This window comes from Cupressus sempervirens, chromosome 4 (genome assembly GCF_028749045.1).
Source record: "Cupressus sempervirens isolate cs-2001-9-10 chromosome 4, ASM2874904v1, whole genome shotgun sequence".
Lineage (NCBI taxonomy): Eukaryota > Viridiplantae > Streptophyta > Pinopsida > Cupressales > Cupressaceae > Cupressus > Cupressus sempervirens.
Window position 1 is genome coordinate 633,757,150 of NC_143121.1, and position 25,033 is coordinate 633,782,182.

Sequence of the window (25,033 nt, forward strand, 5' to 3'; positions counted from 1 at the left end):
TCGACTAGCTCAAAAATCGAGGCACCTAGAAAAAACAGAGAACCTAATTGAGCTTTGAAAAAAACCCACCAAGAATCTATAATTATTTAATCCGATATAGAAAATTAGGGTTTTGAACAAAAATGGCCCTGTTGCAAGAAAAAGCCACAAAAAATTGTGGAAATGTGCATAAAAAATAGACGGATCTAGATAGAAATGGGTTACAAAATTGAACTAGAAGTTGGCGGATTCAGATCTCTCAACGAAAACCCTAGTTGGATTATAGAGAGGGTTGGAAGCAAATATGCATGTAAATAATTTTGAAAATAAAAGACAGATAATTTCAACCAAGAAAATATTTTTATTTTCAAAAATATTTAGAGTATTGGCTTTGATACAATATTACGAAGTATTGGAAAATAGTTGCTTGTTATTAACAGAGACCAAGAGTTCAATTTTTACAAGAGACTGATTGATGTTTCCTTGAGAAACAATCATAAAGGATAGAAACATTCTATTCTAGCTAAGAGATAACTCATAGTTATCTACAACTAACTAAAGAATATAAACATTCTATTCTAGAAACAGAAAACTAAATATTAGAAACATTCTAATATTTATAGAAGATTAGAATAGATAACCATTAGATACTAAATAGAGATAATAGAAACTAAACATAAACCAAGGGAAGGAGCTTTTCAACATTGAAGGATATAAACTAAGTGTGATCGTGTATGGTTTGTGCACACTACATATTGATTAAAAATATTGTGGAGATTACCATCAAGCTTGATTTTCCAAGGTATATGAGTGTATATGCAATAGAAACTATAGACTGCTTGATATGTCCGTACGGTTAGAAAGTCTGAGTTGCTCCCATCTCACCTAATCATCCATTACCAAGGTTGTTGCTAAATTCCAATGACAAATTTTGCCTAGGCTAAAGAGAACATAAGGAGGCCATGACATCCAATTACAATCTCAAAGAAACTATTGTCTAGGGAACTTCCAGGACCTATTAAGAGGAACAATTGACAATTTCAAGTCCATTTCATATCAAAGAGGTAAAACAAATGTTATCTGGAAATTGGGTAATCTCTCTAGGATTTTTTTCTCCATGGAACCAATGAAACACTGGCTATGGTTACTCAAAGAGAGTGTCCTTAATTTATAGGTTTCTATTGGCTTTGACTATACCCAAAACATTGATAGTCAGGACACAGTAACAAAAAACCAACCAAATCTGTGGAACTTCTATCAATGTCAAAAGGTTAATTCATTTGAGGTTTTCGCTGCAAAATATCAAAAGGATCGAGTCTTCCACGGAAGAATCTAGTTTCTAAGGGAATTGAGATCATTTATCTAGCTTGGTTACTAGCCTTTAATATGTCCCAAGTACCTCCAAGTACAATCTCAATTTGGGTAACATTGCCCTTAACATCGAGTGAGTATTGGCAAGGTTCAACCTTAAAAATATGGTCATTGTGGGGAAGTATTAGTATCGGTTGATATCTATATGAGTCTAGGAATCGTAAACTATGTCAAAATACGTCTTAATATAGATCTAGATAAGGCCCTTCTAGACAACCACATCATATACATACTAGTGATAAAGTTAAGAATCTTTAATGCTCTGCACTAATGAAATTTATTGAGGCTTGAACAATGATATTTCAAGAGACCAATATCAAATGCCAAACATGATCCTTGTTAATTATGTTTTTGAAACATGTTAATGTCAATTTGAAAATTATGTAATTGTAATAACCCCAACTGGTTATAACTTCGTGAAACACCAAATCCTTCTCAAATTCAATTGTTTGACATTTTGTCAAACACTTTGCAAGCAAGCTTTGATGCCACTGTAATATCCCTTGTCAATGCGAACCTTAACTTGTTGATTTGTAGGTCAAGGAAAATTGTCAAACACTTCCAATACGATCTCTATGTTTGTTGTTTCTCAGTTTTAGATTGATTATGCTTGCTTGAAATTATATCAAAGGGAATCTAAAAGCCTGTAATTGATTACTACTATATCTAAGAAAAGAACCAAATGCATATGCAATTCTCTTTTGGCTTTTGAAATGCATATAGATTTCTAAATGAAAAATGTGCACTTAGGCAATTGGTATTTTGTCAAATACTTGACATGCATACTATTATGTTGATCATTTATGCTATTAGATGGACATTTTGTCAAACAAATGGTATGCAACATATATCTCCTTTATTGAATTCATTGCCATGTACAATGTTGCTATGAATTTGCCAAGACAAATGGACTTACAGTCATGACTACAACAATGTCAAATCTGATTCTAAGTTATCACTTACAATAATAAAATTATATGCCTAAGATTACAATGCTAACTACTAATAGTTGCAAGAGGAACCTGATAATAGTGATGCCCAAGGATGGAGACGATAGTTGCAATCGAAATCAAGCATAAATACTGTAGTGCAGGTATATTAGCATGACACTATTCATGTGTACTATAGCAGCAAGAAAAAAACGATTACTAATGGCTGCCAAAGATGAATCTTCAGGTCTGCACTTGATTTAGGTAATGCCGATAGAAACTCCCAATCTCATCATCATCAAACTAGGAATTAGAAGATGGCTCCACTCTCTGACTCCAAACTATTGGTCAAGCAATATCCTGGGCAACCCTCACAACAAACCCAACCACTAAATTCCTATTGGGAAGCATTGTAGCCAAGGTATCTACAATCTTCCTCACCTATCGTCGTATAGCACAAGAGCCCCGAATGGGAGTACCCTTAGATACACTGTATGAAACCTCGTACAAATCCGAGCTCTCAAGCAAATACTCCATGAATAACTCAGTACAGTAGAAATTATAAGTGGAAGCATCAATCTGCTCCCCCGCAATCCTCAACTGATCCCTCTGAAAATGTGATAATGCCAACTGTCCAATGTTACTAGCTGTATGAAATGAAGAAATAGATTCACTTCCAATAGAAGGAAGCAAATCACCATGAGAGCCTGTCTCCACTGATGATCTCACCTCCTTTGTACATACTACACTCATATCCTAGAGGAATGTGTTTGCCACATCATCACATCCCTTATCCTCAACCGTAGAAGCAATCTCACCACCAACCACAATATGTAATTGAATAGGGTCTAGGGCTAGTGTTGTTTGTACCTGTTCTAACTCCACGGTAACCTCATCCAACTATGACTGTGACTCCTGGAGAGCCAACTAAGTATACTAAAGAGAGTCCACAGTCACCTCAAGCTCCTGGGTGAGCTCAGCCACCTCCTCTTTTCCCAACAACATCTCATAGCAGGTGCTACCCCACTCCAGAAGGTAATCCCTGTCAGCAACTAACTGAGAGTAACTATGCTTCAAGATCCTAACAGCCTCTTGAAGCGCATGAACCTCTGCTAGAGAAAGAGTACTATCACCATACTCATCAAACATAGTAGCACCCCAACCAAATGCAGCTAACATCTGACGAATAGCATCATAATGCTCAAGAGCTAAAGAAATGTTACGATCACTCACCTTTAGCTGACAAGTCACATGATGCCTCTATAATCCCTGACTCCTATGCAAGCTCTCTGTCTCACTAACTGCATTGAGATAGGAAACTGAATTAGAACTCTCCACCACAAGATAGCTCATACATTTGCTATCTTCCTTGCACAATTTTGCATCCGATATACAACTGCCATGTACTTTAACCAACTCCTCATCTGAAGAAATGGAAGCCCTTGCAGTATCAATCTCCTCACATGTCTCAGCTTCCACCTCAATAGTAAGACCCTATAAGCATTGATCTTGGGACCCATCCAAAACCTCCTCGGAGTCATCACCCAATATTTGACAAGGGGTGTCATACCCAGTACATCTCATAGCATCATCAAATGGATCGTTAGATGTGTCCATACTATCTACATTGACATCTCTTGTCAAAGCCTCAACTGCGAACTCCTGACTCTGCATACATGTCTCAATGTTAGGTTGTGAATCAGTAATACTAGAGCATAAACCCACATCTATTGACTCCACTGAAACACCCACATCACCAACATCACAGCTGGGTGACTCTATACATGCCTCGGTCCCACGTGAGGAATCAATTGCCTCCTGCACTAGAGCAACACCATGAGATCTCACACACAAATCTCCAATAATAATCTTGTTCTCGAGAGAGTCGAAAGTAGTAGTGGTAACAACTGCATCAACTATCTCTGCACTAACTGTAGCAACAGCTCTAGGAGCCTGAACTTGTTGAAGCTCTATGTCGCTATCCTCTACTGCCATTGACAAAACCACATGCTCTTGTGAAATAAGTCCATTGTCAACACTGTAGATAGGACTATTTGGTGTCATACTAAATATAGGTACATTTGTAGCAGGGACTCCTATCGGGATAACTCAAGCTTCCTTCCTTGCAACCTCGATGTCAGCCTTCTAAAAATGAAAACCATATACCTTGTTGCCCTCTCAATTGTCTTTGGATCCGACAAATTCTCCGCCAATCTCTATTGATGAAGCTTAAGTTTCTCTATACTCTCCTGCAAAGCATTCATCTTTGCACTAACTTCTTCATTACTCCATCGACTTCTAGAACTGCTAGTCATCCTATGTCTGTCCATGGCTAGGAAATGCTAGTGCGCTGGTCACTCCAAATGCAATAGCAAATCTGACAATAATTAATATTTTCCTACCCCACAGGATGGCAAGAAACCGCTCTAATACCACTGTAATAACTCCAACCGGTTATAATGTAATGAGCTTGCCTGACTCTCTTCTGAAGTAATTATTAATTGCTGAATTCGCTTGCAAAAGTCTTGTGTTTCACTTTTAATAAAAATTAACTTGTTGAATTTTGTCCAGAATTGAATAATAAAGATAACAATTTATTATAAAATTCAACACTTTGCTGGAAATGATCACAATTATCAAATTTATTCTAATTTCAATTGTCATATAACACAACAATTAAATATATTAAATGAGCACCTTTTTTTTTGAATTAAGAACCCAGCTGGAATGAGACACAGACCTCCATGAATGTGCACTAACTCTAATGCTAGTCACATAGCCATTAAAAAGTGACGCTGCTCTTTCAAATCTGATATGCAGCTCAGAATTACTGAATCTTCTCCAAAATAAAAAAAACGCAGCACCTTGAGTCCTCACCAATTTCCAGAATTATATTGCAGCCTGTCAGGAAGATAAAACAACCTTCTAGACAATGAGATATTCTGAGAAAATCGAATCAAAATTATGTATACCTCTGTAATAGCAGCAATTTAACAGTTCTCTTCAAATTTGGTATACAACAACACCAAATTTGCATCCACAGAATCAGAATAGTATTCTGAGAATTCAGTTTGCAAAATTCATCATCAGTCAATGATGATTCAGATTGCCAAGAGAGGATTCAGTCCTCAAACCCTAGCCATTTCTCACAACCAAGAAACTTAATAAATTTTCATCAAATGAACAATGGATATCTTAGAATGAGCTCTCAAGTCCCTTTTTATTCTTTCTTGTGAGAGCTCAAACACAATTCTTACCAATGTGGGATAAAAAGATATATATATTTTTAAAATAATTCATTTATTCCAATACTTTAAATTAATACTTGGCTTAGGCTTCCATGAATTAATTAAATAAATGGCCCCTCCCCATGGTGACTCAACCCTCAACTTAAGTGAAATTATAAAGTTAAATTATAACTTTATAATAATCCATTTAATGATTTAATAATAACTTGGCCACCAAAATAATAATAACTCCCAAAATACTTATCCTTTTAATATAATAACTCTCAAACTTACTACAAATAATAAACATGGCAAACTATAGGAAACGAAGTCCGAATGACGCCAAACAAAAGCCAAACCAAAGGATACTGAATCTTGAAGTAGATGCCCACTGAAAGAGACCCTCTGTCCAATCTCATTAGCCTACGAGGGTCACACGATAGGGTAATCCCAAGAGCCTGAAAAATGGGGACATTACATATAACTTCATGAAACACCAAATCCTTCTCAAATTCAATTGTTTGACATTTTGTCAAACACTTTACAAGCAAGCTCTAATGCCATTATAATATCCCTTGTCAATGCGAACCTCAACTTGTTGATTTGTAGGTCAAGGAAAATTGTCAAACACTTCCAATACAATCTCTATGCTTGTTTCTGAGTTTTAGACTGATTATGCTTGCTTGAAATGATATCAAAGGGAATCTAAAAGATTGTAATTGATTACTACTATATCTAAGAAAAGAACTAAATGCATATGCAATTCTCTTTTGGCTTTTCAAACGCATATAGATGAATTCTAAATGAAAAATGTGCACTTATAAACAATTGGTATTTTGTCAAACACTTGGCATGCATATTATTATGCTGATCATATATGTTATTAGATGGACATTTCATCAAACAAATGGTATGTAACATATATCTCCTTATTGAATTCATTCCCATGTACAATGTTGCTATGAATTTGTCAAGACAAATGGGCTTACAATAATGATTACAACAATGCCAAATCTGATTCTATGTTATCACTTACAATTACAAAATTATATGCCTAAGATTACAATGCTAACTACTAATAGTTGCAAGAGGAACTTGATAATAGTGATGCCCAAGGATGGAGACGAAAGTTGCAATCAGAATCAAGCATAAATACTGTAGTGCAGGTATTTTAGCATGACACTGTTCACATGTACTATAGCAGCAAGGAAAAAATGATTACTAATGGCTGCCAAAGATGAATCTTCAGGTCTGCACTCGATGGTCCTTCAATATTTTTCAAACCCTTTGGTCATTCCTTAACTTTAAGCACAAATAGAACTCCAGAATGAAGCTCTCCTGAATGCCAAATTTAGTGGATATTTCACCACCTCAAATGGTTGCAACACTGAAGAATTGGCGCTCTCCAATGGCTAACTGAAATCAGAAACCCTTAGTTTCTTCTCCTAGGTTTATATCAAATGCAATTGACAATAATCGGATGCCTAACAATGAATCTCTCACCTCTATTTATTTGTTTCCTTCATCCTTCTAGAAGGAAATAAAATATTATTTAATTGCACTCTTTAGAAGCTTCCCCCTTTCCAATACAATAATTAGTTGTGCTTCTAGAAAATTAAATTAATTAAATATAAAGACCTTTGGATTTATTTATTTATTGACTTTAATTTAATTTATTTCTCTTTATTTCTCTACTTAGCCTTCGGAGAAAGATTGAGGACATTACAGTTTTGATGGGCTGTTGTATAGCATCTGATAGATTTGTTATAAACCTTTACAATCTTTGCAGTGACCAAAGATGATAAAGGGGTCCTTTGGGTGGATGATAGTAAGGCAACAAATGTGCAAGCAGCATATGCAGGTGTTGAGGGACTAAGGGATCAGCCTTCAATTGTCCTTCTTGGAGGGATAGCTAAGGTAGCATGTCTTATCCTATTGAGAACAATTTTATCTTATTTTACTTTTATCCTTTTAAACAAAGTTTTTTGTTGTCTTTGAATTGAATTGGGGTTTATTTACATTTATTGCATGTTCAACGAGTAATAAAATTATTTTCTTAAAAGATCATATGTGTTTTTTACTTCCAAAAACTCATGTTATACTCCATCAAAGAGAAAAATGATTTTAACAGCTGAATGATGCCTATAGAAGCCATTCAAATGGTTGGATAACTGGTTGTGATGCTACTAAAAATTCTGCAACCAACGAGAACCACTAAAATGTCAATAGCTTTTTTCTTTCCTTCTAAGTACAATTCAATTTTTGTTATTGACTTTCCCGGTGTCCAAAATTTTATGCAGCACATTATTTGAAACATTTTACACTAAGAAAATGTACTTTTGAATTTTTTTGCATAATGTTCAATAAGAAAAATATAAGGAATTTTTTAAAAATGTTAATAATCTGAAGTTGTAACATATCAAATATAAAAAGAAACATTACAGAAGCTGAAATGCAAGCTCTATAAAGAGCAACGTGTGCCCAATTTTTGTCCAAATGCAAGGGGCACAATTAGAATCTTTATAACAATCTGCTTACAATGTTTAGGATAATCTCTCAATTGATCTTACAGCTTCAATGAGGCCACAATTGTCCCTACTCTTTGGTGCACCTAAAAGAAAAAGGAACTAAAATAAAAATGAACTTTCTAGCTGAGATTCATTTGGAAGAGAAACAACTTCTTCCTTAAGACTTCATTGCATCAAACAGGTTCTCTTAAAGAGTTTTAAGACAATGAAAAATGTAAAAGGGCAATTAGACATCCTTTGGGATGAATATCTGAAAGTTGAAAGGCTTGGTCATTGAGTGACCAACTTCCTTTCTTGCTGAAGCATTGTTAAAAATATGCACACGCGGAAGATAAGCTTTTTTCCAAATCCAAGCTACTTGGAGAATGCCAGATATGAAATACCATTTGAATTTGTGATTTGCTTTACCAAAATTAAAGTTTATCATCATCACTTTCTAGTTGTGAAATGCTTAGTTCATTTCAGAGCCTTCACAAACAAAATAGGCTGCAAAGAATTAATCTTTCCTTACGAAAGAAACTCTTCTTCTTCTAATGATTCCTTAAGCTATATTCTGAACCTTTGACCTATTGCTTTGAGTCTTTGAGAATGTGTTCATTTGTCACATTAAGTAGGGTGATTGGTGGCTGATGAACAATTTGATCCTGCTTGGGTTCCTTGGGAATAAGCTTCATTTTGCCAACAATAACCTATAGGGTTAGGCTACAGTTCTTTTTGCTTGTATATAATAAATATCTTTGGTTGAATCCCACATGGGTTTGTTGAACTTCCCAGCTTTCATGGAGAAGTGTGTTGTGCTTAGCTCTTTGAATTCAAAGTTCCAACTTCTCCAGATTTTTTTATCTCTTATAAGGTCAATTTTTGTTTGATATTTGCAGGCTTTTCTCCTATCACTTTTTTGGGTACAAAAAAGTTAAAATCTTTATGAAAACTTGTTTCAAGTCCCATTCATATTTGCAGAACTAACTTTGGGCTAATCCTTAAGAATTGATAGCAGTTGCCTATGGCATGTTTTTCATTTTGTAAATATGATATATGCTAGCCATTAAGCTGATAAATTTAGCAATATATTGATCTTTTATGCTTGGATTTAAATAGCCCCTCTAAATTAACATGTTGATGTACTACTCTACCAAGTGACTTTCCCACAGTTCAAACACACCCTTCTCCGTTTTTCCGATTGGAGAGACTAATTTGATGCACACATGGAATTGAAAGAAGAATTCAAAATAATTCAATTATATTATAGTACTTCATTGTGTTAGGATCAGGTATTGTCTAGCAAAGTCCTAGGAACAAACTGTGATTATTTAATGTTGCATGTTTTGTAATTGTTTGCTCATATATCATACTTTGGCATAATTACAGAAACATATATCATTCTTTGGCATAATTACAGAGCAGACAGAAGTAATAGAATAACAGAACTTTTATATAAATCAATTGCAAACATATTCAGAAAGATTCAATTCTGTTATCAATGTTAGATATGCAATGTGTACAGGATCCCATAAGTATGGTCTCCAACTCCATGTACAATATGAAACATATAGGCAGGCCAATGGTGGTTGAGGATGTCAACTGTCAGTATTGTTTTGTTCTAAGTTGCCATTTCCGATTCGGGTTCGAGATTTGTTCAAATTATTTTTGGGTTGGGTTCAGATTTGTTTTGGGTCTGTACATACAAGAATATTTTTTAAAAATAAAAAATATATATGTGCATAGATGCAGCAGCAAATAAATTCATACACCACTATGCTAATATTAAAGCAACATACCAAAATACACCACCAAGTCAATGTTTCAGTTCAAAAACAATAATGTCAACATTAATAATCAATCATCATTGATCAAATATCATAAAAAACCATCAAACAAATCATCATCGTTCTGCTGTTACAAATATGTAGCTCAAAAAAGTAATGCTATAGGCCCATTTAAGGCAAAGGTTGTGATTGTTACTAGATTGTAAGCTTCACACATCAGTTATCATACTCAGTGATTCAAAGAAAGCAGCTTTGGATCCGATTGGATAAGCCAAGAAAACAGGCTTTGGATTCAGAATCATCCAGATATTGTTCAATCCATAGTTTGCTATACATGTTAGGCTATATGCATGAATTGTGCTGTATTACATACATTCCATAATAAATGTGTGGCACTTTTATACATCCCGATTCCTCTTCTAAAGTAGCATTTAATTCAAATTAAATATGACTAGTAATTTGAATCTAATCATGTGCTTAAGTCTATTTTGGCAATAAAAACATTTCAAAAAAGTAAACATAGGGTGTTTTTCAACCAAATTCTCTCAAAATTCTCCAAAATTCTGTCTGGGTTCCTTTTTTGGAAACCAAAGTTGCTGAAAAGTCATTTGGATTGTGCCCGGGTTCCTTTCAGAGAATTCCTATGAATTGTTATGTATTACATACATTCCATAATAAATATGTGGCACTTTTATACGTACTGATTCCTCTTTTAAAGTAGCATTTAATTCAAATTAAATATGACTAATAATTTGAATCTAATCATGTGCTTAAGTCTATTTTGGCAAAAAAAAACATTTAGAAAAAGTAAACATAGGGTGTTTTTCAACCAAATTCTCTCAAAATTCTCCAAAATTCTGTTTGGGTTCCTTTTTTGGAAACCCTCGGGTTCCTCTCAGAGAATTCTTAGTGAAATTTGGTTGTTGTTGAAGACTTCTGATAGAATTTGACAAGGACCAGACTTTTGAGAGAATTGAACCAGGAATTCCTAGGTCCAAGAGAGAATCTGGTGACTTAGATTTTATTTTATTTTTTATCAAGGTTACCCCTAGTTTCTTGGACGGGTATGACGGGGGATAGGGGGATGAGTTTCCAAGACAAAATTGTTTTGGTCAATTTTGAGGACGGCTAGGGCATGACAAAAAGGGACAGCTATATAAAATTATTGAAATTCAAAATATTCATAATAAACATGAATAAAGCATGAACTTATACATTATAGAACCTTAAAATATAAGAATAAACAAAAATTCTTAAGCCAGATTTGTGTTATTTTGAGTCAGCAGTCAAATTTCCTCTAGAATTGGAAGTCAAAGGCCCCTAGGCATCCCTTGACCCTAGCATGTTACTAGGTTGGGGATGGCTGAAAATAATCTAGGGGATGCATCTCTGGGTTATGTAGATTTTCATTGCAGGCAGACTATGCCCCCCTCCCCGCTTCAAAAAAGGAGTCATTTTCGAAATGATTGTCAAAAAATGGGAGCAAAATCAACATAGAATAAGATTATGAGAAGGGGCATGAGAGGACATCCTTAGATAAACAAATGAGATGGAGTGACCAAATTCGTTTCAGCCAATGAACCTCAATACGTTGAGCTGCTGCCAACACTTGTTTTCACATGGGCTTCACAATGTAAGCAGCCTCCATCAATTGGCACATAGTTTATTCCACCACCTCCTTTGGAGCTAGCTGTGTCTCCTTATCCAATTTGTCCTTTACTACTATTGCCTTTCCTCATTTTTTTCTTTTTAAGATATGCTTGGTGTGGCAACTATTCTTGAAACTTTTGAATCCTATCAGCCATTGTTGCACAAATAGTTTGTACCATAGTTGAAAATCTCTCCAAGACCAAAAAAAAGAAACTCAGCAAAAAACTTGGAAACTTAAAAGTTTTCTTGAATTTAAGTAGCGTATTTCTTTTTGCAAAATTCAATGAGGAGATACATCTAATGAGTGAATAAATGAGTAAACAAAATAAACAAGCTGAATCTAGATATATTTAAATACAAACTGGGTAGAAAATGACATCCTTGTGGAGATGTTGATGGTTGGTAGCATGATAGTCTAAAGAAAAACTAACATAGCAAATTGTCTTTGTAAAAATATAACTAAACACCCTCAAAATGGTTTACATGTTTTTCTTCCCAACTCTAGAAAAAACTAGGGGAGAGGTGGAGGGCCTTGGCCCTAGGAATCTGTTGTGGTTTTGCCTCTTCCCTCAACATGACTAGTTGTGGCTTGGCTTCCATCTTAGAATAAATGGTGTAAAATCTTGTTTGTTATACTCTAAAGCAATTTAGAGTAATTAAGAAATTCCATTATTGAGTTTCTATAAATCTAGATGCAACAAAAAGGAGATAAAACAATGTTCCATCACCTGCCAAACGTTGGGGGATGTCAAAAGTAGTTTTTGGGATGGGGGGAGAAAGGACCTAAGATTGGGGATGTTGAGGCGACAACACTAGTGGGGAGGGGGGGAGCAGTGTGTATATACTATGTGCTATACATATAGTACTTGAAATATTAGTTATGAAATATGTACAAGTAAAATAGAAAATACACAAATACTTGAACATTGAATATCAATAGAATATTAGAATACTAAATATGATTCCAATTTGACAAATATTAGAGAATTGAATATTTCTATTACATCAAAAATATCCTAAAGATGATTACTGTTGGGTGGATATTTTGCAATTGATAGTTTTTGTTAAAATCCAATTGCAAAATAGGTAGAGGGTCTCTCCTACCTTTAAGGGAAGGCTCCACCTTCTCACTAGTTATTGGATCAACTCAATGTAAGCAAGAATTAAGAGATTTTGTAAGGGGTGCTATCAATATACTTTCCTCCTATCTTTAAGGAAAGAATCCGCTTATCTATGGAGCGAGTAATGGGCAAGATAAAATCTCTAACTACACTTCTATCTAATAGTTGGAAATGGTGATAATGATACCAAACACCAACTCAAAGGCTCGTTGAAAGCATACCAGTTTGGCTCTAAGTCTCGTTTTAATCTATTCTATAAGAATAACCTCAACCATTGGGGCACAAAGACTTCCACAAATAGAGAATTCTAACTATTTTGTGAATTGAGACGACAATACAAGCTACAGTCAAGGCTTCTAGTCTATCTATCACCACAATCGCTCCCAGTTAAAGCTTCTTCTCTAATTTCTTCTTAACTCATCATGCTCTATTATTAAATATACAATAACAATATGAATCAAAGATAGCAGATGCAAATTACAGTCAACGCTTCTAATTTGCAATATCACAACTTCTGTCAATCAAGGTTTCAACTCCAATTGCTTCTTTGTATTCAGTCTTCTTCAACACAGTACTACACAATCAAACTTATGCTTGCACAATTATAGTAGAGCTTTCTTGCATACAATACAAGATGATTTTTACAATGAGGAGGGCACTTATTATATATGAAAAACAAGTGAGAAAAAGGAGGATGTCAGCCGACTGGATGGTTCCGGCAGTGTTTCTGTAGCCGACAGAATGATGGTCATCGGTGTTTTGTATTCTGTAGCCGACGGGGTGATGTTCGGCGGTGTTTTTGTATTCTGTAGCCGACGGGGTGATGTCCGGCAGTATTTTTGTATTCTATAGCCGACGGGGTGATGTCCGGCGGTGTTTCTGTATTCTGTAGCCGACGGGGTGATGTCCGGCGGTGTTTCTATATTCTGTAGCCGATGGGGTGATGTCCGGCGGTGTTTTTGTATTCTGTAGCCGACGTCATCGGTAAATAGTTTGTAGCGGATAGAATATTTGTGGCCGACGGACTCCGTCGGGAAAGTTCGGCGGTAGTATTTATATCCCGTCTGGGATCATTGTAAATCATCATTCATCTACTATTGCGAATATAATTCTGTTGTTCGTGTTCATTGTCTGTATGCGTTCATTTACTTTACCTGTATGGTAAACATTTGGCGCCATTGCCTTATGAATCTGGAAGGTGGAAGGAATGAACATTAATGCCAAATCAGCTTAACAAGGATCGGAATAAGGAGAAGGGAAAAGATGGAATCCGTACTGCGCAGGTGAATTTAATTCTGGCACAGCAAGCCGAACGTCGACGAAGATTTCAGAAGATTGCCGACGGAAACCGAAGTGCGGAGGAATTGTTGGAGGAGACTCGGCAGCGGGTGGAATTGGTGGAAGAAGCACGGGAGGAGTTCTTGAATTTGTGTTCACCGAGGGAAGAAAATTCCGACGGAAGAGCATCAACTCACACGGCTCGCAGTGCCGAGGGAGCACGAGCGTGGAGTGACCTCTTCGTGCGAGATAGACTTCTGCGGGAAACAATTTCAGAGGATCCTTCTTCTTCACCAAGGTTCCCAGTTGTCGACACCTCCGTTGCGGGAGTGCAGACCGCCGGTGTGGGAGTTCAGACTGCCGGTGTGCAAGTGCCGACCGCCGGTGTGGGAGTGCCGACCGTCGGTGTAGGAGTGCAGACCTCCGGTGTGACAGTGCAGACCTCTGCTGTGATAGTGCAGACCTCCAATGTGGTGATGGCGGGACCCAAAGAAAAGCTGCCGAAATTTGAAGGCAATGGTACAGCCGACCCCATCCGACATTGTAAGACATGTGAGACGATCTGGCGAGCAAATGGAATCATAGATGCCGGCGAATGGGCCAAGCAATTTTCGGCAACCCTACGAGGTGTTGCGATTGATTGGTTTTCGGATATGGATCCGCAAAAGCTAGATACCTGGGATAAGATTAAAAAGGAGTTCTTGGCGGAATTTAAACTCTTGTGGGATGATAATAAAATTGTAGCAGAGATTTTCAATACAAAACAGGGGAAGCACGAAATTGTCCGCGTCTATGCTAGGAGATTAAAAGACTTAATAAACAAAATGGAAAGCAAGCCAGCGGACGAATTGCAGAAAAGATGGTTTGTGGACGGCCTACGCTCGAAGTTGCGGAGGAAAATGAAAATTGTGCCACCGTCATCATATGTGGACGCGTATAACAGAGCACTGGACCTTGAAAGTGAGCAAAAGACAAAGAAGAAGAAAACTAGCTCCTCTGATTCGGATGACAACGAGCCTGACGAAGATGATAGTAGCGACGACAAAGGCAACAGCAAGAAAGTTCGTGCCCTACAGAAGGATATGGTTCGCATGATGAAGGAGTTTAAAACATGCAGAAGGAGCCAAAAGGCAGCGAGCTGTGATGCACGGAGTGTAAGACAGACGGGCATACTAAAGGATCATGTCCAAAGAACCAATTCTGTGACATTTTTCAGATCATGGGCCATTCGACAAAGGAGTGCCCCTTTAACATGAAGACAAGAGGATCTCTGCAGGTGTTTCTCACACAAGAGGCTTCCCCGTCGGGTAGTAGCGGAAACACGAATACTGCCGGTGCTACATCTGGAGGATATAGGAATAATAGCAGAGGGCAAAACAACAACAATGCAAATAATAACAATAATAATGGGAGCCGAAGTCGAACTCAGTATGATGCAAACGGACGACTGATCGTTCAATGTCGAGCGTGTAATTTGTGGGGTCATTTTGCGCGCGATTGTACAACGGCAAACACACTGAAATTATTATGCAGATGGTGCGGACCCGGCGATCACGAAGATTCCAAGTGTCCAAAGGCTGGAGTAAACTTGATCATTGTTGGCATGGATGTAAAGGAGGTTCTGGCAATTACACGGAGGCAAGCGGAGGAAAAGAGGAAATTGGGGGAAGCGTAGGCGGAAATTGCAAAGGCATCATCGGCGGGGACATCTCAGTTGAAGGACATCACCGACACCTTGGCAAGGAACTTCGCAGAACAAAACATTGTACGACAGATCTTACAAATGGAGATACCGGTCAAGATAAGTGACCTCCTTCTCACAATGCCCCAGTTACGAACGGCCATTCTGAATCATACACCGTTTTCAAAAGCAACAGAGGACACAGGAAGGGACAGTAGGGAAGCGATGGCAACAGACCCAATGCTGCTGGCACTCACCTCCGGACGACATCCGGCGGTCGTCGAGATGGGGATTTTGGGAAATGTTTTGACAAAGACAATTGTTGACGGAGGGTCCGGCGTGAATGTCTTACCGGAGGATACCTGGAAGAAGTTGGGAAAGCCGACGCTGTGGCCACTTACATTCTAGTTGCTCACAGTGGACCAACACGGGATCAAACCGTTGGGAACCTTGAGGGCGCAACCGGTAACTATTGGTATGCAACCATTTTTATTGGATTTCGTAGTCATTCCATTAAAAAGAAAAGGATATGATGCTATTCTGGGATGGGATTGGTTGGTACAAGCAAAAGTAAAACATGATTGGAAACGAAATACCCTATCAATGGAGCGCGGAGGCAAAAGATTCACAATTGACCTGCATACACAAATGGTCGGTGAGGAGGCAACATCGTCAGATTTAGAAAGTGATGGCGAAAGTGACGACGAAGCAAAGAGGAGAATGGAACTAGACAAAGGAGTATTGAGACTTGACGGAGGATCGAATGATGACGACCTGGACTCAGTGAATGGCCTGTTCCACTGGCAGATAGAAGACTACGAACTGTTTCCGAGTTGCAATATGTTAACGGTTGACGAACGTGACAAAACACAGGAAAATGAATGTCCGGAGGAATGCAGGGAAGCAGAAGAAGGAAAAGTTGCCATGGCTAAAGCTGAGGGGAAGAACATACAGTCTGAACACAGAAAAACAAAAGATCCCACTGTTCGGTACATGGTGAATGGACCACGCGGAAAGAAAAGGTTACACTGCAGCATACAATTGGTGGAAGGGTGCCAACAGCAAGGAAATAAGCTAGATGCGCGACGATCGTAGGCACAGTGGGCGACAGAGGTAACACAGAACAGACATAAGGCGCGGCATGACAAACTCAGTAGGTTTCAGCCAGGGCAGTTGGTACTCAAGTACGATGGTCGGGATGAAATCAAACAGGAAAAGTTTAAGGCAAGATGGGTTGGACCATATCAGATCCGGGAGGTCGGCAACAATCGGGTGATAAAATTGGAGACATTGGATGAGCAAGAGGTGCCTCCGGTAGTCAACAGATTTACATTACAAATATATGGTGCCAGGAAGACTCCGTCGCTATCACAGAATGGCCAGCTAACTCCGTCGTCGTTGCAAAATGGCGACATTTGGAGGCAAAATTAAGGTGTTGTCTTTTAATTTTATTTTTGTCAAAAAAAAAAAGAAAATTGAAAAAAAAAAATTGGAAAAAAAAAAAAGAAAAAAAAATTTGGAAAGAAAAAAAAAGAAAAAAGTGAAAAAAACCTGTCCGGAGGTCAACGGGAGGTGTCCCGCAGGCACTTGTCCGGAGGTCAACGGGAGGTTTCTCGCGGGCACCTGTTCGGAGGTCCGCGGGAGGTGTTCCACGAGCACCTGTTCGAAGGTCGATGGGAGATGTCCCGCGGGCACTTGTCCGAAGGTCTGCGGGAGATGTTCCACGGGCACCTGTCCGGAGGTTGACAGGAGGTGTTACGCGGGCACCTGTCCGGAGGTCCGCAGGAGGTGTTCCATGGGCACCTGTCCGGAGGTTGACGGGAGGTGTTTTGCGGGCGCCTGTCCGGAGGTCGACGGGAGGTGTTTCACGGGCACCTGTCCGGAGGTCGATGGGAGGTGTCCCACGAGCACCTGTCCGGAGGTTTGGGGGAGGTGTCCTGGGGGCAACTGTCTGGAGGTGCTCCGCGGGCACCTGTTCGGAGGTCCACGGGAGGTTCTTTCGTGGGGAAAAAAAAAAAGAAAAAAGAGAGATTAAGCCAGAGGTATTGTTGGTGTTCCGCACAGAACATGGCCGAGGAAAACAAAAGCGATGGCGTTGCCCTTGGACCCCCAGTTGTGGCGGATATTAGTCGTGGGAGTCTGACCAGTTGAGAAGAGTTGAAGTGGCTGCAGGCATGGACTTTCTGTGTACCAAAGGCACTGGGAGTAGGTGTTGACCGGGAGGCTATCTTGGTGGATGCGTAGAGAGCTGGGGAGGAGCTAATCATCCAGTTGGAGGCAGTGCAACGACACTTAGCTCAGTGGACCCAGCGTTGGAAGCAAAGAAAGCAGCACAGGTGGCTATCAAGGTCAACTTGAGGAGACAGTATTGTGTTAGCAGAGGCTATAGGCATGGGACGAAGTGAAGTGATGTGACAAGTAGATTTTTCTTGTTGTAGTCACTCTGATGATATATTTTGTTTGTTAATTTGTCTCAGATATTTTGTAATTGTCATCCGGAGACGACTTTTCTTTTTGGGGGGGGGATGGTGTCAGTCGACTGGATGGTTCCGGCAGTGTTTCTGTAGCCGATAGAATGATGATCATCGGTGTTTTGTATTCTGTAGCCGAAGGGGTGATGTCCGATGGTGTTTTTGTATTCTGTAGCCGACGGGGTGATAGCCAGCGGTATTTTTGTATTTTGTAGCCGAAGGGGTGATGTCCGGCGGTGTTTTTGTATGCTGTAGCCGACGGGGTGATGTCTGGCGGTGTTTCTGTATTTTGTAGCCGATGAGGTGATGTCCGGCGGTGTTTTTGTATTCTGTAGCCGATGTCGTCGATAAATAGTTTGTAGCAGATAGAATATTTGTGGCCGATGGACTCCGTCGGGAAGGTTCGGCGGTAGTATTTATATCCCGTCTGGGATCATTGTAAATCATCATTCATCTACTATTGCGAATATAATTTTGTTGTTCGTGTTCATTGTCTGTATGCGTTCATTTACTTTACCTGTACGGTAAACAGAGGAAAATGTGGGATCAACTCAACCACTTTGACCTAGTAAAACTAGGTGAGAAGAATTATTGGATTACATGTCATGAGGACATGCAATCAAATTACATGCAATTGCATCGCATGCAATTCATCATCTCCAACTACAAACTAAAAACAAGAAGATGGAGAAAGTTGAATCAATCTTGGAGATTGTGAAGGAAAACCTTGTATTTGGCAATACAATCATGAACCATAGGAAGATCTAGGATCTCCATCGTCTTTGAAATGGCTTCAATTCTGACTGCATTTGCATGTGCTGATTTTTACAACTTTGTAATTCTTAGCAAGAGAAACCCATAAGTGTTTTGCCACAGACTTATATGTAGTGAGCCTATTCATCATATGTGATTTGAATTTTCAGAATCAAAATCAGTATTGACTTTGTTGGTGTACCTTGAGTTCATATCTTCTTCAGTGAACAAGTTATCATGTTAAGTAATGACCTTGCATTCCATCTGCTCCAAATCGTTCATGATCTCCATTTCCATCGCTTGAGAGCCTTCCAAGGTTTACCTACTCCGTATGACCCAAGAGTCCCTGATATTTTTAGAACATATCAGGGGGTGGAATGACGTCGCATGAAATGAAGACATCTAGATCAATGTTTTCCATTTGATCCCAAATACCCAAAATTTCTTTCAAGGTATTGGTTTCTTGGTTATTGGAAGCAATTATGTCATGGATCATCTCGTCAACAACTCTGATATGTTTAAGAACTTTGACCGCATCTTTGATGGATTGAACTCCTTCGGAGATAATTTCTTCAAACCAAACTCTTGTTGCTTCAGCTCTCCGATTTATCTAGGCTGTAAGAGATGTGATGATTGTGGGCTGTGAGGATTGTTGGCAGGTGACATCATGAAGACATGCAACCTTCGGCTTCAGTTGATTCTTCTATTCCTAAAGCTCGTGATTTTTTTTGACAAATTGGTGAGTGCATCTTGGGCTTCCTACAAGCACCCCAGCCGTGACAGTTTATCAAGCTCAATTTTGGTGAACTTGTAATTTGAGCGGTTAAGCTCCTCATTTGGTTCGTCTACCAAATGCTTTGCAATTTCGACATATTTAGTCTGTAATGATTCGATTTCGTACACGATACACAATCTTTCTCTAGATAATTTTGGCAATCAGATGGAATACGTACGGTGAACAGTCACGGAAGAAGGTCGTGCGGTGTGCTATTGGACACAATATATGCCGTACGATGGGGGCGAATTAGATGGTGTACGATGAGCAGCCTTAGCCATATGGTGATTGAAGGGAGGATGATGAGTACAATGTGAGGGCCAATAAGGCCGTATGGTAGGAGGAAATAGATTGGAGATGATAAATGATACAATTAATCTAAGCTATATGGTAGGGATGGTGAAGCCACAACAATTGTCGAGTCCGTATAATAAGAACGATGCAATCATAAACTTATAGATTCATACTTATGAAATAAACCAACAAGAATAAAGATTGGAACACATGAAAATTTCATTAATATATGCCATAAGATGATGCTCCGATTTGCCAGATCCAAGTGAAGTGTTACAGGCGACGGAATAGGGTGAGGGTTAAATTCCATCAAAACTGGAAACAAACCAAATAGGGAAGATCTTTCACTTCTGAAATGGCAAACTACAGAGAATCCTAGCTGGAATTCATAGTACAAAAAATAATCCAAATTGCATACCTAATGACAACCTACAAGCCATGCTTAAATATCCATCGGGGAAAACTTTTTGAGGGTGTACAAAGATAGCCAATGGCGACACAAACTACGGAAACAAAATAAGAATGGATCTAAGATATATTAAATCAATTGGCCCATTAACAATAGTTTGATTAATGATTAATTTTATAACTGGAACATTACATAGTCTTTTTAGAGTCAACAACGAATCTTAAAACAACCTTGGGCTTTGAGGGTTTGGATTTATTCTTCTTGACAGGGAGTTAGTTGGGGGTACTACAACCTTTCTTCTTTTCATGGTGATTTTTCCCAACCATGTTGGCAAACTAAAATCTCCATCTATTGAAATTGGAACAGTGGCTACAATAGACATTGATCTTGATTGTATTTTTGTTGTAACCATGCATGCTTCAGTTTGCATGGCTGGAACCATGGGTGTCCTTTGAGATCACTCTGTCATGAACATCACAAACACTGTGTAATGTCCCCTCTTTAATTCGACATGGCATTAATCATGGATTTGCCTATTCCAGACTCTCGTAGGCAAATAGTGTGGAGAGGGAGTCAATTTTGCGGATCAGATGGTCGTATCTTGCTCTTGAAGAAGTGTTAAGAAGTTATATTTCATTATTATGTTATAATTATAAGTTGAGCTGCACTTTTTATTTTATAAAATTACTTTATTATAAAAAGTGCATTATAATGAGATTTTATAAAGGGAGTTTCTAGAAGTTCTAGAAAAAGTGCATTATAATGAGATTTAATAAAGGATGTTTCTAGAAGTTCTAGCAACTTCTTAGAAAAGTGAATAAATAGGGGGCTGGGCCTCTCATTTGGGGGGACGGGAATATGATAAGTCAATTACATCTTCTATGAGCATTTGTGGAGCTTGATGGTCTGCAAATATTCGACATAATCCTTGAGAACGATACCTCTCAAGAGATTGCATAACTGAGGGAGTGAAAGACCTTCTGAAGGGTTGCACATTGGAAGTGGTGCTCTGCCATTTCATGTTGAGCTTCATGGTGATTTCAGATTAGGGTTGGAAGTGAACATTTAGGGAGTCATTTCAGAGAGAAGATTTCACTATACTTGTAGAAGGACTGTTGCAAAGAGAGGGGCGGATTACACATACAATTCTGATACAAAACTGGCTATTCTAGAAGATCAGATCGGGAGCGAACTTGGAGACATAAACCCCTCATTTTTGATTTGGAATTCAACTACCAAATTTCCTTGAATTTAAAAGACCTGGGCGACTCAATTTCAGCAAGAATCGGCATCCATTTGGCAGGGAATTAATTCATATTAAAATCGTACAGCAGCCGTACAGGTGCGGCCGTACCTGCAGTCCGTACAGTCACTGGTTTTGGACAGAATAAAAGTCGCAGGCTTCCAATGGGATCTCCAGCACGTGAACATAAATTAATAACAATTTCCAGGTTCTTCTAATCTGATTTAATTTGCCAAATCATTGATAAATTAGTAGCAAGGGTTGGCATTGCTGTAACAGTCCATAATAATCAGTTGCTATCTGAACTTATCTTATGTAACAAGCATTGATTATCAATTTATATCATAAGTTTTTATCTGCTGAAGGAATTTTGGAAGTTGTATTTAGGCAATTGTTTTGAATATTCTATATTATTTCTTGAGTACGGAAACTAGTTGTATTGCCAAGTGTTTGACAGAATTCCTACTTCAGCCTTGGTAGTTTATTTGGTGTTTTTAGCAAGGATCTTTACAGTGGTATCAGAGCTAAAGTCCTGCCATCCTGTGGAGTTCTTCTCGGGAATTTGGAACAGCTGGGAAAGTGTTTGACGAAATGTCAAAACACTAAAATCAGAGCATGCGACAAAGGCATTATAATTTCCGTAACACCAAAGCAAGACAAGATAGGACTTCAGATCTGCAGAGCGATCAGTCTAGTTCATCTATCCAGGTAGACATAGAATCCAGTCATACAGACACAGGAGAGGTATTCTTTGATCAAGACTACGACTACAATATGGATAGGGGCGGGAATGCCGGTCCAGATCAGCGAGAGGAAAGATTTTTACAGTTATTAGACACCTTGGCACAGGGACAGCGATTAGCAGAGCAGAGAGCACAGGAACAGAATCAGAGAATGGAGCTTATGATGCAGATGATGGCTCGTCAAATGGGGTTGAACGCTAACCTAGGGGAAGGAAATAATCAGAATGGTAACAATCGGAATGGGAATAATCAGGATGAGATACATAATAGAGGAGAACAAATGGGGAACAATTTCGGTCATGTACCCCAGCAAGCTAGGACAGTAAGTTCAAGGCCTATGATTCCCACGTTCCTCTCTAGAGCTCCAGAGCAGCCGGTACCAGAACCCCAGATCACTGACATACAGGATCAGTTGAGGAGAGATTGGGAAGCCGGAGGTCCAGATTTTACTGCTGCAATCACCTTTAGAGAATATATGGATGTGAGGATGAAGCATATGCCCCGTGGACATGACAGGACTCAGAGCTATGAGCTACGGAAGAAAGTAGGGAAACTTCAATTACCATATTATGATGGCTCGGGGAAGTCTACAGCAAGAGCTTGGGTTCAAAAACTTGACACATACTTTCAATTGAACCCTATGTCTGAGGAAGAAGCTATTAAGTATGTAGCAATTCACCTGGATGGGTTAGCACACGAGTGGTGGCATCATGGTATGGTCACTATGGGTCATGCACACATTACCTCATATGTGGAGTTCACGGAGAGACTGATTGAACGATTTGATAAGAAGGATCCAGAACTCCATTTCAAGGAATTAGCTCAGCTTAAACAGTGGGGATCATTGGAAACATACATTTCAGAGTTTCAGAAACTTGCAGTGTTAGTAACAGATGTATCTGAACGAAGGCTATTGGTTTTATTTATGGATGGGTTAGTTGATCCGTTGAGAGGGTGGATTAAAGCTCTCAACCCTCCCACTTTGCAGGAAGCCATCAAGAAAGCTCGTGACATGGATTCCTCTTCAGCTTCTAAAAATAAATTTCAGGCAAAGAGTTTCCCTTCAGGAAGAGATAAGGACAGGAAACCCTTTCATAGAGAGGCACAGCTACCTAAGGAAGAAAGTAAGAAGCTGGACAAGGAGACACTTAATGACTTGCGTAGGAAGAAGCTATGCTTCTATTGCAAAGGACCGTATGAGTACGGCCATGACTGTCCTATGAGGCCAAAAGGGAAGGCCAACCGGGCAATGTGGGCTTATTACGAAGAATCAGATTCAGATGGTTCGGAACATCATGATGAGGATCCTGATGAAGCAGAGGGAGAGCATGAGATAGACAGTGCAGGGAAAAGGCAAGAAACAGAGTTACATTTACAGGAAGCACGACTGTCCAGTATCCAGAGAGAGGGATCTTTCAGACTTCGGGGAGTCTTGGTTGGGCAGAAGGTTATTACATTGTTGGACACAGGTGCCACACATAATTTCATTGATGCACAATTTGTGGAGAAGCGTGGACTCATTACTGAGGAGTTCGAGGGACTAAGAGTCAAGGTAGCTGATGGCTACACTCTTCGTTGTGACAGGATGGTACGAGACCTACCTTTGCGCCTGAACAACTATGAGTTTAAGGCGGACTATCATGTGGTCAACATGGGTGACATGGACATAGTACTTGGAATGCAGTGGCTACATTCATTGAAGGTGGTTACCTTGAGATTAGAAGATATGGAGATACAATTTGAGGTGAATGGTAGAACTCATGTGCTTAAGGCTATCCGTAATGGTGATATCAGGACTATCTCATTTAGGCGGCTGGAGAGATTAACTAGGCATAATGATATAGAGTGGGCAGCAGTTTGTACTTTGATACCTACACAGGAGGAGCAACACAAGGCGGAATATCATCCTGATATTCAGAAATTGAGGATTAAGTACGAAAAGGTATTCAGTGAGATTCCACCAGGCAGGCCACCAGACAGAGGCATTGAGCATATTATTGAGCTGGAGGAAGGTGCTAAACCTATCATGATCACACCATATCGACATCCAAAGCGACTCAAGGATGAGATCGAAAGGACCATTGAGGAGTTGCTAGCTATGGGGCACATCCGACCAAGTAAGTCACCTTTTGCATCTTCTGTTGTTTTGGTAAAAAAGAAGGATGGAACGCTTCGGATGTGTATTGATTACAGGGCATTAAATAAGAGAACCATTAAGAACAGGTATCCTATTCCTCGCATTGATGAGTTGATAGATGAATTGCATGGGGCCTGTTATTTCACAAAAATTGATTTGAGATCAGGATATCACCAGATCAGAGTCCGTGAACAGGATATTGAGAAAACTGCTTTTAGATGTCATTGTGGGCACTTTGAGTTTGTAGTCATGCCTTTCGGCCTGACCAATGCACCTGCCACTTTCCAGTCCACTATGAACAGAGTTTTCCACCATCAGTTGAGGAAATTCGTGCTGGTGTTTTTTGATGACATTTTGATCTATAGCCGATCATGGCAGGAGCATCTAGAGCATTTGGAGACGGTGTTGAGCATTCTACAGAAGGAGTCCTTGTATGCAAAGGAGTCCAAATGTGACTTAGGGATGACCGAGCTATTATATTTGGGACACATCATTAGTGCAGATGGAGTGCGGATGGATCCTGAAAAGATTCGCGCCATTGTTGATTGGCCTCCACCAGAGAACCTTACACAGTTGAGGGGGTTCCTTGGTTTATGTGGTTTCTATCGCAGGTTTGTCAGTGGCTACTCACGACATGCAGCTCCCATGACAGATCTATTGAAAAAAGGGGAATTTGTG

At 39.2% G+C, this 25,033-nt stretch overlaps 1 protein-coding gene across 8 annotated transcripts in view; it reads left to right on the plus strand.

The window, feature by feature from the left end:
• LOC149562832 (uncharacterized) overlaps positions 1–25,033 on the plus strand; it is a 269,069-nt gene that overhangs the window by 205,361 nt on the left and 38,675 nt on the right. For all 8 annotated transcript variants that reach the window (XM_089826279.1, XM_089826283.1, XM_089826285.1 and 5 more), the window contains one exon: positions 7,296–7,423. In XM_089826279.1, coding sequence (XP_089682405.1) covers positions 7,296–7,423 — 128 coding nt within the window. The remainder of the gene's footprint in view (positions 1–7,295; positions 7,424–25,033) is intronic.